This window comes from Achroia grisella, unplaced genomic scaffold (genome assembly GCF_030625045.1).
Source record: "Achroia grisella isolate CSIRO2021 unplaced genomic scaffold, CSIRO_AGI_Agris_v1 utg308, whole genome shotgun sequence".
NCBI lineage: Eukaryota > Metazoa > Arthropoda > Insecta > Lepidoptera > Pyralidae > Achroia > Achroia grisella.
In genome coordinates this window covers 427,107-444,351 of record NW_026712791.1, presented here as the reverse complement: position 1 = coordinate 444,351, position 17,245 = coordinate 427,107, and the positions used below count along the sequence as shown (strand labels likewise).

Sequence of the window (17,245 nt, the reverse complement as noted above, 5' to 3'; positions counted from 1 at the left end):
CTGATAATCTTATTTGAATTTTGTGTTAATAAAAGTTGTTTTAATGTAAATAATGTTTAATTTTATGTTAAAATTTATGCGCTTTCACGTCTTTGACATATACGGATACATCTACAATTCTACTAATCTACAATTGTTCAATTGGTAAAATATTATTAAATAAAATTATTAATATAATAAATAAGAGTGGAAAACCGAGTGAAAATTGGACAATAGGTTGCTTAGTGACAAATGGACAGAGTACCTTACCTTTTGAATATTTGTTTTATTTTGGTATCTAATATTAGTCTTAGCAAAATATTTATTACAACATCGGTGGTTTTATTTTGTCTCGCCTTTGATCTCCCTCATTATACACCCAGTCCCATACAAATGCTAAGATAATATGATTTTTTATTTTGTTAATGTTGCTAATATTATTGTTAAATATTATTTTAGTGTTTTTTATAAACGAAAGGTAACGAAGGAACTAACTATACATAATCTGTTTGCCATACTGATTAAGACAAAACATTGATTGGTATCTGCGATACGTAAGCGTGTTTATCTCATGTATTGTAAATTACATAGAAATTATAATCTTTACTGTACATATGAAATCCTTGATTGATATGAGCCCGGATAACATATAAAATTAAAGATTATGATATCCTTAATCTATGCATTAATCGTTTTATCTGGATGTTCACGTGTTTTTTCTTTGATAGTTGTAATAATACATATATTTTGTTAAACATAAAATAGGAATGCTAACACAGAGTGTAATCCAAATATATCCTGTACGCAGCTATATAATATAATACCTATACATATCGCACACCTACTACAAACTGGCTTCACTCACCAAATTACAAAGATAACCCAAATTAATTTAGATGAATTAAAATAAAACTAAATATGAGCGATATATGGATGGTAGGGGTTTTTTTTAAAGATGATAATGGAATGGTGCACCCGCTTGCGCTAACGGTTTACGCTGGCGGGGCACCAGTGGAGGATGACAAGATGAACACGAGGTTATGTCGGTTAGGATGGTAGGGGTAGGATATTGATAGTGATGGTAAATAAAAAATGTCAGTTAGACTCTACTAGGTTCCTCTTTTTAACTGTATGTGTTTGCACCGGTACAAGATAATAGTGTGAATAATTAATAGGACAGCTTTCGTGGAGATCCTTTACTACCAACTTGTTACCTTTACCTTTGCCTTTGTCATTAAACAACAAACAACAGCTTTAACTAACTAGATAAAGAGTATGAGTCATGACAACTAGATTTATTAAAACACATGTTACAATTACATAAGTATACTTGCACTTACTTATTATTGATTCAAACTAGAATGTACCTAATTCAATTACGGAAATCTCATTATCATGATATTGATAAGCATGTAAACCTATGTAGATATGCAGTTTTATTTGTCCTGAAGAATTTAATGTACATAAGTCAGGATTAAAAAAATATATGCACGGTCACTACCCCCAATTGGTGATTTATACCTAGATAAAAATAGATTTGTTATTAATGATATTTACTAGTAGTGGACAGTTGGTCTGAATTTCAAATTGCAAAACAGCATACAAAACATTACTCCTATTGGCCAATATTGAAGTTTGCTGCAAACTATAATACTTTATTTTTAATGGCAGCTAGCACTCTAGAACCTGTTATAATTTAATGTAGGAGTAAAATATAAAAAGTATTACTTTCACGTATAAATTTTTGGTTTTTGGTTATACACGCACCTAGGCTTAAACATAATACCTATTTTTAGGATGATATAGGATTTGGAATTGTATAAGTTGGTATACGTTCTATGAGGCAAACTGAATGAAAGAATTATCTTAATGTAAGTCTCTTATTTCTATAACTCTTTAAGTGGAGCTTACTACATACATTACATTACTGAAAATGAGATCAAATACGCACAGAAAAACATTCTACCATTTGTTTTGCATTCATTAAATTGATTTTGTCCCTCAAAAATACATCTCTAAAATATTTTTTCCATGTACAGACAGTGACATGAATATTTTTATTATATGCATACTTATGCATATAATAAAAATCTACTTAGATTTTATACATATACCTACGGAACCTTCCTTCATGTCAGTTCGCCTCAAGCCCAAGCATGTATTATATTTTACGATCCTTTATCAGTTACATACATATTACAAAGCCAGTTATAATGTTAATCCAATTTTACTGATCATGATTTTAGTATTGTACATCTGTTATTCATATTCCGGGTGCTGTACAGTTCACCAGCAATTTACCGATATCCATATAATAAATAGTTGAAGTGTACAAAAATAATTTACATAAATTATAGTGTATTTATGAAGTATGGAACTATACGATATATTGCTGCAGGCTGGGTTGATGACGTCGGTGTTGGTTATGTATTTAATTTTTTTTTGCAAACGTCAGACGAAACATAAAGGACATTACTCACAACCAGGTTAGTACTAGTCTTTTTTTTTAATGCTTGAATATGAAATGTTGTACCCGCGTGCATGCTTGGTCTACGCTGACGGAACACTGGTCAAAGATGTTAAGATGACAATTAAAATCGTCTGTTAGCCCATAGAGACGAATTCAACACAAAGGAATTTATCAGGATAGTTTCCCCTTGTAGGTCCAGAGGACCGAGTGGAATTCGACTTCATATAGTAAATCGCTAACAATACGACGAATTATTTTCCATTTATAAAATATAGGCGCTAGAAATATGAAATTTGTTTAATTATTTCTTTAATTTTCGTAAGCAATATTTACATAGGGGAAGGTGAGGTAATACGATCCCTGGAGGTTAAATGATCCCCCGCTGTAAATCAGACACAATTAATGCCATCCATCCAAATTCGCATAAAATATGTTACCAACACCCCTGCCAGTTACCTATCCAAATATCATAGCGGTGAGACTGTTTGGCGCGATCTTATTATAAAATAATAAAAAATGCGACTTTTTACATGTCCGTGTTTATAGAAATGTAGTTTTATTTGCGGGTATTAATAGCAATTAACTAATGTTTAAGCATGTTCGATCACTGCACCCGGTACTTGAAGGTTAATATTTTGATCGATATCTTGGAATTTAATGTTTGGGGTGAAATGATGCCTTTCATGTGTTTAAAATAATCCCTGGAATCATTTTTCCTCAACAAATACTATTGTTGTTTTTACAGCTCATGCCGAGAATTTATATACGCAAAACGAGTGTATTAGGTGCTTTGTGTGTCTTCAATGGGGACATGGGGAAGCTTGTGCTGGAATAGATAGTGACGATGAAGGCGACTTTACTCGCGATATTTTCCTTTCAAGTAATCAATTTGATACTGTGAAAAAAGAATTAAGGCTTTCAGATCAGATTTCTTATCAGGAACTTAGAAATACATAGGTCTATTTCTAAATTCTTGATAGGAAATTATTATTTTTTTAATGAAGAGTTGATATTTGTATTGCATTTTGACATTGATAATGACTAAAAACATCTCTAATGAAACATGAAGACTGCAAAAGTTTTGTGTAACTTTCTTACATACTTAAATTGTTATGAACAATTCATATGATTAAAATAAAGCTGTTTAGTGATTTATTTTACAGCTATTTAGTAACTTATGTAAAATGATCCCTGGGTCATTTTATACATAGGTGTGTATAAAATGATCCTTTACTAAACTTTAACAAAAATCTCTAATACAAAAAAACTACATACATATCATGAAAAATAAGTATGCAGTTACAAACCCTTAAGGGGATCATTATACCTCACCTTCCACTAGATACGCTCTTTTGGTGTGACATAATATTCGCCTTTGACATCACTGTTCATTACACATAATTTTTTAATGATTTGAACTCACCACCTCTGTAATCTAAGTAGGGTTAATACACCACTAGATCGAGTATGAGTCAATTTTTATCTATTTATTTTTTAGGTTGGAATTACCCACTTAAACGTTGGCTATCACGGTTCTATGCAATAGGCCATTGGAAATCTCAAAGTGTGTCAGTACATATAAATGAGTTACCTCGTACTGATCTGTACGAGGGCTGGGACTCCGTGGACGTACGCGCCACCAGCGCGGACGGGGCTACTGTACTTCTCGGTATACGAAAGTTGTGCGGCAGGCAACCTATTGCAGAAGTCACATTATACGTCAAGTTATCAGATGGATCCAGTTATAGATTGCCAAGTAAGTGTCTTTTTAATAATAATTTACAAATTAAATTACGTTTAATTCCATACTTTGTTGATGTAAACCGTGATAAGAAAACAGCAGGATTTATATAATTTATGACTGCATTTGTTATGGAATTACATGATATATGGTTACAATATTGTCATTTGGAGAACGTTAACATAATTGAGTCTGTTTGATCTTTTTCCCTAAACATGATTGTACTCATGTTTACGACAAATGTCAAAATATCTACATACAGATTTAGGTATTTCTATTTTCACTCATACGTAATATCTATAATATACTATGTAGTTCCTCGGAAAAGTGTTTTCTTTCCATCTCTTAAAAGAATGAAAAGGCTAGATGCTTTTGATATTTACTTTATCAAATTGGCAGTTACGAGGGCCTATTATTACCTAATGATAATTTCATTTAATCTACCTCATTCCATATTACATAATTATTCATTTGTTCTATGAGATGTAATGCATTATTCGACGGTAATATGATTGTCTGAAAATTTTACAGATGTATGTATAATGTTCCAGGACATCCTGATACAATTACATGCTTATGGGACAATGTTGAGAACGCATGGAGTGCAGGTGGACTGAAAATCCAGGTCTTAGAACCGGAAATACGATTAAGAATTTTATTCAACGGACTCTTGACTTCAGTTGATGATGGCAGTACACAACATGTTGACTTTAAATTTATGTAAGGTTCTTTGCTATAAGGTTCCTTTCTTATAGTTGTTAAGCTTATTATTACAATTATAGTAGTGAGCACTATAAAATAACACACTATAAAAACTTGTTTGTTTTAGTTGGACGTCTGGCACAAAGGTGGTACGGCATCCTGAGGATTGGAGCCCAGAACTCGCGGCCCAAGCCTTGGCTATGGAGCAGTGGCGAGACAGCAAATGGCCTTTTTTACTGTACGTCTCCAAATTCTATATGCCCTTATTTAAAAACAAAATACCCATCCAAAATTGTCATGAATAATAACATTAATTGAGCTCATTTTTTATTGTCGTTTGTATAGAGGCACATGGGGGGAGGGTGGTTGGATGCAATGTGGTGTTGTTCAAGGTCGCTTCCAATCATTCGATCAGCAAGGTGTCATGCAGAAGGATGAATATCTACGTCTGCGAGGATTTAGAGAAAGAAGTTGGGCACCCAATGGTTATGAAGGTCGAAGGCGATCTGTTACCGTTACAGCGTCGTCTAAAGACGGTACCTTGGTGCATCTTCGTGGACTTTCATATAGAAACATCTTGACGCAGTATGTACTGAGTTAATTTCATAATAGATATTTTAAAAAAGTGTGAAATTACGTTAGACTAGATTAATAATTTATATGCTCGTTAATCATCTCTAATTCCATTACAAAATAATTCCTTCTACGTATGTTTTGTAGATGTATATCAGGACATGTTAGATATCCTAGCTACAAGGTGGAGAATATTATTGACACAGATTTCGTACTACAAAACTTCAGTGAAACTGTCGACGGTATTCCGAAGGTATACACAATAAATCTGAGAAGTAAGTTATATTTTATTTTAATCATTAACTTAGTATGTACTATTACATAATTAGAAATTTGTAATAATAATAATATATAAACAGATTTTATGTTATGGGTACTAGACAATTAATATAATATACATAGAAAACCCTTAGACTGATAGAAACAATCATATTCATGAATACAGATGTTTGTACAGTGCGGGGAATCGAACCCATTGGAAGTAAGGCAGAGACAATAAGGGCGTATCAAATAGATATATAGATTTTGTATTCTAACTCTACTTTGTGTAAAGTTCGCTAGATATATAAATTGATTCGATCTCCTCTTAAGCTTTTTAATTTTTTGTTTTTCTTTGATTTACAGCAAAAAGTCGAGAATTTAGTATGGTACTGCGCATTAATTCTGATGGCGGTAAACTGCTTAGTGGCATCCCTTACCAGCAAGAGTTGGAATATCGTACTTTGGCTGTCAGCATCGATGAGTCATCTGGCTCTGGCATCCTGGAACTTGGCTATGAGCCTGCAGGTATTTTTTTACATGGCAAAATTCATGACTACTAAATACCTAATGCCATTTGTAAGATCAATAAAGACAAATATTAGTGGTGTGATAGTTCATTTTAAGACCCGATGAGTGGCAAAAATAAAAAGGATAATTCAAAACGGCTTACTTTAAGTCTGACATATAATATGTCTACTTTTTTCTAAAATAAACTTAATGTCTACAGAAATATCAGACCCAACAGCGAGTTTGTCCCCACCGCGTACCCTAAAGTGGCTCAGTGAGAATGATGTGGGCTCGGTGGGCTACTGCTTGCCATTCGAAGCCCGCGCCGCGGCCTGTCCTGATTATGTAGGGGGTAAGGGCGCCTCTTTAGCTCTTCTTGCTTCCGTGCAAGATATTGAGGTGGGTTTTCTACCGCTGAATACCGCTGATAAGGAAGAATCCTTATCAGCGGTTTCTATTCTTAAGATTTAATTCTACTACTGTATTTAATTCTACTGCTGTTATATTACAGGGCTATAAAGTTCCGCCAGGATTTTGCCTGACTATACGAGCGTTGGAGAAACATCTGGATGCTAATCCCGAATTATTGGCAGCTATCCGTGAGATAGAGGCTGCTAATGAAAACTATGATGAAGCTAATTTCAAAGACAAATGCATAAAGTACGTTGGCTTTTAACAAATAGTGTAATTTAAATTATTATATTATTGGGCTTCCTAAAATATGGTCGAGCGCAGTGATGGCTAGCTCATCCGTTATACTCGTGAATGGGTGCTGCTTGTAGGGACTGGTCTGCTCTAATCACTATGACTGATTTCCTCTTATTAATTTTTTAACCAGTTGGTTATATATTCAATATTTTTTCTATTTGAGTATTTAATTGAATTAGTGCTAATTGGTGGTTTGTATTTACACACTTAAACTTAAAAATGTATGAAATTAGTAAAATTATTTAAAAGATCAACACGCAAGTTTCTTGCTCGTTCTTCTTGTGATAAGACAGCTTTCCAAATGAGCGGTAGATTAAAAAATATAATAACTATTCAAAAGTGCTTCAATGTAAGTTTATTTGATTAAATGATTTTCTAAACTATTATTGCAAGAGTTATAAGCTGACATACATTAGATGTCGGAATATCAGAAGCAACTGTTGCTTATAGGTATTCAAATACTTAACGGCATATACTATACTAGCCGTGCTAGCCGCATATATTGCGGCCACTTTTCCAGTACAGTTGTCCACACGGATTACAACTCTCAAACAATTTCATTACTAATAAATTGGCTATTCCATGTTTTTTTCAGACTTCACACAGCGCCGTCTAGCCCCAAGTAAAGTATAACTAATTTGTGGGGAATTAGATAATTGATGTAATTAAAATACACAAATATAAAATGTTGTCATTTTTTCATTAAAAGGAGTCATTGCTTGCTACGCATTGTCTTGTAATAGTTCTTAAATAAAATTATATGTTTCAGGACAACAGAATTATTCATTAACACAGAAATAACAGAGGACGTAAGAAATGAAATACTCGCCCATTTACAAGAGTTAAGAAAATCTACTACAAAACAAAATTTGGAACAACGGTTTGCGGTCAGATCTTCAGGTATTTTGTATTACTAACAAGATTGAGAATATGTAGACAAATGTCAGAATCTTTGTAAATCAAATACTATATGCACACTTTGTATGGACTGATGATTGGTTCTACAATGATTTCAATCATAGATAATGTGTAATAAATTATACTCATAAAATATTACAAAAAAACAGGTGTAAAATTCAACTGCAAAATTAATAATTGTAATCAATATCAGGTAAACCTAAAAGATATATACCAATATTTTCAATAGTCAATTTAATTTTTTGCAAGCGGTGGGCGAGGATAGCGAGACGCTCTCAGCGGCCGGGCAGAACGAAACGATACTGGGCTGCACGAGTGACGAGCACGTACTGCGCGCCGTGCAGAAGTGCTGGGCCTCTATGTTCGCGTTCACCAGCGCCTACTACCGCAGGTACTACTCGCATGGTACTACCGTCGTTGATAACGTCGACCGTTAGTGGTACGTACTAGCTGCTGATTTGGTGCGTGTTACAGACAGAACGGGCAGCCGTGCGCGTGCGGCGGTGGCGTGGTGGTGCAGGCGCTGGTGGAACCGCACGCGGCCGGCGTCATGTTCACGCGACACCCCGATCGGGGCGACGCCTCGCGGCTCCTCATCACTGCCAACTACGGTCTTGGTGAAGTATGTAGATATTTTTCCATTAATATTGCTTAAGGAAAATTATTTTAGGGACTTTTTTCGTAATAACAACTTAATGCAATTATTCATTTCATTCAATGCAATTAGATTTGATGTTGGATTAATAAGATATCTTTTAGAGGATATGTACATGGTTAGCAAAAATTAAGTGGGAATTTTTGAAACGTTTTTCAAATTATAAAATAACGCTACATAACGGTTGTTCGTAATTACGAGAAAAATCGCTTCCTTAGATAATATGATGTTTACGAAACTTTCCGATATTTTTTCAGACTGTAGTATCTGGTTCCGTAGAACCTGATACTATAATAGTGAAGCGCAGCGAGGGAAATCCTCTTAGTATCATAAAAATCGAATTGGGATCGAAAACTCAACGAGTAACGACAGCTAGCGATGGAGTCACCACTGAGGATGTACCAGAGGCAGAGCGAGCAATTCCTTGTTTATCTGAAATAGAAGCTCTAAAGTTGGCTCAGCTTGGCGTGGCTCAAGAGGAGCTATGGGGAGCAGGAAGGGATATCGAGTGGGCTATTACTAAGGTATGGATCGCTTCTACATGTAATATAATTAAAGCAAACTTTATTGTGAAACTCCTTGAAATCCCACTAAGCATTCGTTGATTTGGATTTGTGGTGGAATGAAACGATTATATAAAACTTAAAGTATGTAGGACTGTCAAACCATTGTTTAAGGTAAAATATAAGAAATTAAATTAGATGAATCATTTCTACCCATAGACACAGGGCCCTAGGACCCCTACCGAAGCTATAGTTTAACGGACCTACAGTACCTATCTCAGTTTGTATTGCTTGGAAGAAATGAAATAAATATTAATAAAAACGTGTTTAATTATCCACAGAACGGTATGTATCTATTACAAGCGCGTCCCATCACGTCCCTGGAGCGCTGGACGGAGGAGGAACTTCTGCACGAACTAGACACACCTATCTTGTCTGACGAGGATCTTACCACCTTCGCTAACACTGGTGAGGTGTGTAGAATATTATTATCAAACATTTATTGTAGCCATCAACGTAGTTGACTACCTGTTTAATCAGGAGGTAAATATTAAAATGTATATATATATATATATATACTCGTAATAATACTTTTGAGTTCTTACACCCACAGGTGTTACCAAAACCTTTGACTCCATTGACCGTCGACCTTGTGATGCGTCCTTTGATTTCGGGTATGACGGACATAATCAGTACTAATATGGAGCCATTTGAAGATGGTGTTGTATTCACTCACAACAGAACCGGATTAGCACTGTACAATGTAAGTATTTTTTTCAAATTATTACAACGAGAACTGTGTCAACAATCCACAGGATTTATACTTCTGATTTCCTTTTTATTACGTTACTATTTTTAAATTGGAACTTAGTAAGTCCCGAGCAGAAGAAGTAAGTCCATTTATTTCAAAGTGCAATTCACTAAACTACATATTAACCAAAATTAATAATTTTGTGGAAATAATCATTCATATTCATTCAACAGACAACATACCGCAATATGCCTAAAAAAATTAATATAAATATACGTATGAGTGAGATGGCCGTTCATGGAAGAAAGGTGGCCGACCAGAACATTGTCGATACAGCTCTACGTCGTAGGACCCCTGACTGGACTTACACCGTTCAAATTATTAAAACACTATTAAAGGTAAGATAATTGTAACTTTCTTTCTAATGTTCAACTGGAACAGAAATTGTTCTTAATGTGACTTACATTTTTAGTGTCTACCATAAGGGCTGACTTGCTAAACTTCTATTCATGGACACGATAAATATTTCGGTAGGTATGAGAGTCTTCTTTCGATCTTATGTTTTATTCTGAGAGCAATATGACGTACATATTTTAGTATACGCGACAACTTAAATATGTATTTTATTTTGTTGATTTTAGTGTCTATTTACTTCAAAGCGCAAAATGGAAGATAACATTAAACTTGCTAGTGCAATGAATATACAAATGGATAGTAATGACCCGCTGCAAATGTTCAAGATCCTACTAAACCAACAAGATATAATGAGTCGTCTTTCTTGGAATCATACTGTCACTAGTACTGCTAGTACTTCCAGTCAATTCATTGCCATGTCTGTATTATTAGAAGGCGCATCAGGTAAGTATTTATTTCAGCCCTTAGTAAAGGCTGAGATTATGGCGAATCAATCAATTTATATATTCAAATATCCTATATGTTCATAAAAATCTTGACTTATTTCCAAAAAACAGCAATATTCATAATATTAATACTAGATGTAAAGACAAACTTGCTGTCCCCAAGTATCGTTTAGAAAAAGTCAATAGGTCTTTTATGGGAATAGGTATAAAATTTTACAATAAGATACCAAAGGATATATTGGAATTACCCTTAAATAAATTCAAAACATCTGTTTCATCATATTTACTGAGCAAGGCCTATTACTCACTAAACGATTAGTTGAATGACGAGCGTGGATGGCAATAGTTTTCATGTTCGGGATTTTCATTTAATGTTAGACGTAGACACCTATATAAATACCTATGCATTGTAAATAAACTGGATTTAAAAAAAAAGTAATTTAATTGAGTTTCTTGCCAGTTCTTCTCAATGTAAAAACTTGACGTTCATAAGCGGCTAAAATATCCTACATGAATAAATGATTTTTTGAATTTGAATTTGAATTTGAATATTGTCTGCATTAAATACATAATTTGATTAAAGAAATATTTTTTTATTATTAAATTGTCTTTTATGACATGCAAACTTATAATATTATATTTTTTCTAACACAAAGTTATCTCTTTTTGTACAGATTTTACAGCAGAACACTGTACTGAAATAAGCAAATTGCTCAGTTCGGGGGATGTACTTTCCGCAGAAGTGCCTTTAGGTCTAGCTAAATTGGCGCGACAACTAGAACACTCAGGGAAACTTGACCAATTTAAAGCACTTGATCCAAAAGAAGCAATACGTTGGCTTATGACTAACTTGCCAAATGTACATTTGGAAGTACTAGAATTTTTGAAAGTGCATGGTCATAGAGCAATTATGGAGGTAAGTAAATAGTAGAACCATTACTTTAAAAACCCAATGTTTTATGAAATCGAACATGAATTGTCTCATCACTTATACATAACAATTTTAAGAAATAAATTTGAAATTATTACAGTTCGATATGGTGACGAAACCATGGGTTTTAGTTCCCGAAGAGCTCATGACGATACTTCAAAATATGAAAGTAACGGAAAAGGACAATCAAGAAAAGAAATCTGATGCTGAAGTTATCGCTTCACTGACTACTCCAAAAAAGGCAAGAACCAGGTAATTTGATTTGACTGTTATCTAAATAATGAAAATATTTGTTAGCAATTCAGCTAGTCGAAAAAAATTTATTGATCGTGTTAACATCTAATAGGTACATTTCATAAACTAACTCATAAAAATCTTTCTTAGGGCGTATGAACAAACAATGTAACTTATTTAGGTATAAATATTGATATAACTTGTAGGAAAGTATTGTCATGGGTGCTTCCACTATGTCGCCGGACAGTGCGTCACAGAGAAGCTACAAAGGCGAATCTAATTTTGGGCATCCACAAGTTGCGCCTGGCGGCCATTGAACTCGGCAAGCAGATGGTGCGCCTCTGGTACTTGCCGCACCATGATCTCGTGTTCTTCTTCCAAGCACAGGAGTTGGTTAACTATATAACTAATAGGGATCCAGCATTATTAAGGAAGTAAGTCAAAACTTTGAGAGCACATTTAGATTACATTTACTACTTACATACCTTTCGTAATAATAATTATATGTGATAATAAATTACAGGGCGATGCAACGACAACAATACTATCCTAAATGGTGTAAACTAAAATTTGCCGAAATCAATACGGGCTGGGTGCACCCTCTGCCGGCAAGGGAACCCTCAGTTACTGCTGGAGACGTCAAGTTGGAAGCTACATCGGTTTTCGGTGGAGAGGTGATAGCCAGAGCTTGCGTTGTTAAGGATCTTTCAGAGGTTAGAATAATATTTATTTTCTGTTTTCTTAATATAAAGCAAAGCATACTACCTTGTTTGCCTGACAGACAGTACCATCGTTTTTCACAAAATATCTATACGTTGTCATGTTGTTACCTCCTATACGTTGCCATGACTAAGGAGGAAAGTGTCATGCCTCCGTACCTGTAATCCCCCTACCATATGGCTGAAAAGCCATGCCATAGCCATAACATATAACTCCATTAAAACTGGAAATTTCTGGCAACAGAATTACTTAGATAGAGATAACTAAGCAGACTATTCTATTTCTTATATTATTCTCCTGCCTTTCTTCCTTCCTTAGAATTCAGGAACAATTCGTTTCTATTTGCAGGTCCACCAGTTGCAGCAAGGCGATGTGCTGATAACGCACGCCACAGACATCGGCTGGTCGCCGTACTTCCCGCTCCTCACGGGGATCGTCACGGAGTTAGGCGGGCTCATATCACATGGTCGGTACATTTTAAATTCTATTTACATACGTACTTTAATTTCTAAATTGTACACCAACAGTTGACATTGAATGTGTCATTGGGTAGTTTAGGGGGAAGGATTTGAGATTATAATATTGAGTTAATAATAATCATATTTTTTTCTTACATAGGCGCTGTCATAGCTCGGGAGTACGGCCTGCCTTGTATTGTGGGCGCTATGGATGCTACGGACATTTTCAAAACGGGAGATATTGTAAGACTCTCTGGTACAAAGGGTCTGATCGAAAAAGTACAAATGTCGGAGCAACCTGTCGAGAGTTGAGGACCTAAATGTTTCTACTATCAATCAATCAATTACATGTCTGTAGGTATATATAAAATGTATGAGAAATTCAATTCGAGTAATTAAAGAGATCTTTAATTCACGTCATAATGTAATTTTTATTCTGGTGAAATATATATATTTATTAAGTGGTTATGAGCTATATGGATGATTATTTTCAAAATTATGATATTGTTATATCATAATTTATCATTTTTCATTTTAATAAGGACATTGAAAGACTGTATTAAAATTATTTAGTTTTAATAGGCGATTAAATGCATAATTTGTTAATAGAATAAAAAAAATATCTTGTTTAAATTAAAAACACTGCATTTTTATTAAACATAAGTAATACAAAAAATGAATAGGTCACCAAAAATAATAAAATGTGTTAAATTAAATAATAAATATATTACTAACAAAACTGAATGTCTCAAATGAGATATGGGATGATACCGTAACATATTCCATAATTAGAATTTAGAACAATGATGTCTATAATATACGAGCTTTAAATAAAATTTTAAAACGTATAATATTACATCGAAGTTTGGACATACATCTACAAATACAAAGACCAAATATCGCGACACACATTGTAACCATTTGCATATATAAAGTAATATCCCGGCTAAGTCCAAAAGACGTGACCGTCACAAGGGGTCGTCGAGCGCGGTGAGCACGAGCAGCTCGTAGCAGCTGAAGGCGAAGGGTCGGCCGAAGATGACGACGTGGCAGCGGTAGTGGGGCGCGAGCACGGCGCCGAGCAGGTGCGAGTGGCGGTAGAGCACGCGGCCCACGTGCACGCCCGCCGCCACGCGCACTGCACGCGCACCTGCTTCTCCCGCCCGCCACGCCACCCACCGCACGTGCGCGTTGCACATCACCTCACGCATGTGGTAACGGTATATGTGAGTTATGATAGTTATAACACAAGAGGTGGAATTTCAGGCCGAGCCGAGGGCGAGGGTGTAATAGAGCCGAGTTTGTTAAATGTTAAAGTTAAAATGGTATGTATTTAACGCCGTTTTTGGTATGTATTTAAATCAAACCTTTCAGTTTTTGTCGCAAGTAACACCATAAATTAATTAATTAACAATCCATTTTAGGACACTGGAAAAATGTGCCACAGGCGAAGTTGCGCGGTTCAGGTAGTGGATTATAAATAAAATTATACTCACTTGATACTTAGTGTAATGGTGCACAGCTCCATCAGCGTACACTAAACAGCAATGTTTGGAGGGGTGCAGTGCGGCTGGCAACACGTTGCATCTGATCGTTAATCAAAACAACATTTGACATCAACACTGTCATAGAAATGGTCATGGGGTACATAGAAACGTAGCGATACTCATTATAAAACATGTTCTTAGATTAACAAAGCCATGGACATTTAAAATAGGTACAAATCAACTTTTTGCCATTTATACCTGCAAATAATACACGTTAGTTGACTAAGAAGCAGATTTACAGGATTTACAGGATGTCAATACTCGACATCTTAGTCCTCCGAAATATCAACGTATACAGGGTAGTTTATGAATAAAGGTACCACAGACCGTCAGGTGTGCCGTGATTATGATTACCATTCCAATTTAGCTAAAATGGTTTAGTGCACCGCTTAAACAAGTTCTGCTTAACTTGGGACTAGATGGTGTTATGTAAATTATCCAGGATTATTATTATCAATAAAATAAAAAAAAACTAACTTGTGCGTGGTGCGAGCCACCCATGTGATCTCTCCTTCGAAGACGCCGGCTGCCACAGCTCCACTAGGCACCGCGCCGCAAGCGCTCACAACCCACACCGGGCCCGGCTTTGACCAAGCTGGTAGCCAGTCTGTTATTGTAATGATTACTTTAGTCAGTGTCAATATTTTTTTTATTTTAAAAATATTCGTAAAGTAAACTCCTTGATAGGTTTTTATACTATTTTTGAATTTTATAATCATATTTTTTCTGTCATATTCTTTTTGTTACATTCTATTATATATCGCGGTTATATTAGTCGCATTTTATTTTATCTCTATTAAAACCCTCAGTGCCTCTCACTCGTCAGACACATTATCGCTTCAGTCTCCTAGATGGATATTTATAAAAAATAAATAAATAATAAAAATGTATTATAGTGTACGTAATATATATTTAGTAAAAAAGATACCTGTTATAATATTTTTGTATTTATGTTCCCAACACGCTTTTAAATGCACATTATATTTGTTCCAATCATCAGAATACTTTATCACTTTACTCTTGAAATAGTTCCAATAGCTAAAAATATATTATAATTTATACATATTTATATATAGAAAGACACATAGTAATATAGAAAACTTACTATTCGTTTAGAGAAATGTCTGATCCCGAAATTTGTAAAGAATCGGTTTCATTTAGCTATAACAACAAAGGTTAACATTACAATTAGGTATTTAAAAAATGTGACGTATGTACATATATAGTTGAAGGAATGAAGTTACCACAACAGTGAGCCAGTGCGTCCATTTATTGAACATGTCAATTATTTCCAACATCTCCTTCTGGCATTCTATGTAGATCTCAGTTTTAACTGTCGCTCGTGTTGGGGAAATGATCTGTATGGACATTTAAACGTAAGACAGCTATATGTGTATATCATATTATTAGCAGATGTCAATAAAGTGCGCCACATGAATTATTTTTTTACACTTTCCCCGTTCATGTCGTAGCTGGTCACATGTGTGATACTCCCTTTGACGTCACACATTTTAAAAAATGTGTATTTTAGTTGTTTATGCTTTTACTTAAAAGTTCAAGTTTCGTATTTTTCGAATTTTCGCTTCGGTGGTCGCAGATTTAATTTCTCGCAAAATACAAACATTTGTATTTATGAGTATGATTGTGTTAGTCTGTTAATATTTGTCAGAGTATTTATATCAATTGTCTTATAGCCATAACACGTAGCATCAGGTGTGCTAAATCGCTAGATCATTGAAGCCGAATAATTTTATATCTTCTTATTCGGTTATTCAAAATACTATCAATATTTTTTACAACTTCTATGCTATGGACTAAATTCGGCTTTATGTAATGGCTATACCTGTTTGTCCCTGTATCGCAAAGCAAGACGTACAGTAAGTTGTCGACTAAACGTATTATACTGGTGCCACTGCAGTGCTTCAGTGGCTACTCTTCTTTGGAAAGTAGTCCAATTTTCTTCAGCGTGCACTGTAAAGGAACATTATGTACCTATTTATATACCACCTAATTATATGACTAAGACCCTAATAAACGTAACTAACGTAATTAATTATATATAATATAAAAATATAATAAAAAGGAAACTATTGAAACGATGATTACATATACAAATAATTTCTGTCTTTTTAGCTAATCTACCACTTGTAATTTAGCAGCTTTTGAGCCGAGTGTGTAAGGTACCTTAAATACATATATGTTTCGGTGGAAGTGGCTAATGTAAAACCCAACAGAGGTAAGTAATAAAATTTACGTAGCTACAACCCGAACTAAGCATTTGTCGGTGGCTCAGTGATCTAACGGTTTAGCACACCGCACAACTTCCGATGATTGCGGGTTCGATATCTCGAACTGTACTAACATTTGTATACATGATTATAATTGTTTGTATCAGTCTAGTCGTTTTCTATGTGTCTATATATTATATGTGCATACTACCCATAACACAAGCTCTGTTTATTTTGTGACTAGTTGGCGCTGTGTAAAATGTCTAGGGTTATTTTGATTATTATAAAATATTTTTTACCTACCGGCAAGATTAGAGTCGTGTTGTTTGTAAGTTAATGCCCGGTCTATATTCTCTTGTAACCAGTCCCTCCACGCCTGTACATTCCACATTAGGCTGACCACCATCGCGTGCCAATCTGCCATTTGATCCGTGGATATTATAGGTGTTCCTATTTAATTAAATAATTGTAAGTAAATTCAGGGTTACATTTATCAAAA

At 34.7% G+C, this 17,245-nt stretch overlaps 2 protein-coding genes across 2 annotated transcripts; one reads left to right on the top strand and one right to left on the bottom strand.

Annotated features, from left to right (window-relative positions):
* Positions 1-2,350: 2,350 nt before the first annotated feature.
* LOC131843432 (putative phosphoenolpyruvate synthase) lies at positions 2,351-13,283 on the top strand. The gene is made up of 23 exons (XM_059192075.1): positions 2,351-2,465; positions 3,948-4,205; positions 4,742-4,910; positions 5,020-5,130; positions 5,238-5,477; positions 5,613-5,740; positions 6,090-6,251; positions 6,454-6,632; positions 6,745-6,893; positions 7,711-7,841; positions 8,109-8,250; positions 8,334-8,481; positions 8,772-9,038; positions 9,359-9,490; positions 9,631-9,780; positions 10,002-10,166; positions 10,410-10,626; positions 11,303-11,544; positions 11,660-11,811; positions 12,000-12,227; positions 12,317-12,506; positions 12,862-12,979; positions 13,132-13,283. The coding sequence occupies exons 1-23, from the start codon at positions 2,351-2,353 to the stop codon at positions 13,281-13,283; spliced, it is 3,945 nt and encodes a 1,314-aa protein (XP_059048058.1).
* Positions 13,284-13,665: 382 nt separating this feature from the next.
* LOC131843502 (uncharacterized) lies at positions 13,666-15,640 on the bottom strand. The gene is made up of 5 exons (XM_059192169.1): positions 15,624-15,640; positions 15,447-15,556; positions 14,996-15,125; positions 14,468-14,558; positions 13,666-14,173 (listed from the first exon to the last, which is right to left on the bottom strand). The coding sequence occupies exon 5, from the start codon at positions 14,168-14,170 to the stop codon at positions 13,940-13,942; it is 231 nt and encodes a 76-aa protein (XP_059048152.1). The 5' UTR covers positions 14,171-14,173; positions 14,468-14,558; positions 14,996-15,125; positions 15,447-15,556; positions 15,624-15,640; the 3' UTR covers positions 13,666-13,939.
* Positions 15,641-17,245: the final 1,605 nt, after the last annotated feature.

What these genes read in the sequence shown, in the direction of transcription:
- LOC131843432 (XM_059192075.1), top strand. Translation starts at nt 2,351, where the DNA reads ATGGAACTATACGATATATTGCTGCAGGCTGGGTTGATGACGTCGGTG. An exon ending in CATGTTGACTTTAAATTTAT is followed by an intron (nt 4,911 to 5,019) that starts GTAAGGTTCTTT and finishes TGTTTGTTTTAG; the next exon opens with TTGGACGTCTGGCACAAAGG. An exon ending in CCAAAAAAGGCAAGAACCAG is followed by an intron (nt 11,812 to 11,999) that starts GTAATTTGATTT and finishes TATAACTTGTAG; the next exon opens with GAAAGTATTGTCATGGGTGC.
- LOC131843502 (XM_059192169.1), bottom strand. Translation starts at nt 14,170, where the DNA reads ATGTGCAACGCGCACGTGCGGTGGGTGGCGTGGCGGGCGGGAGAAGCA.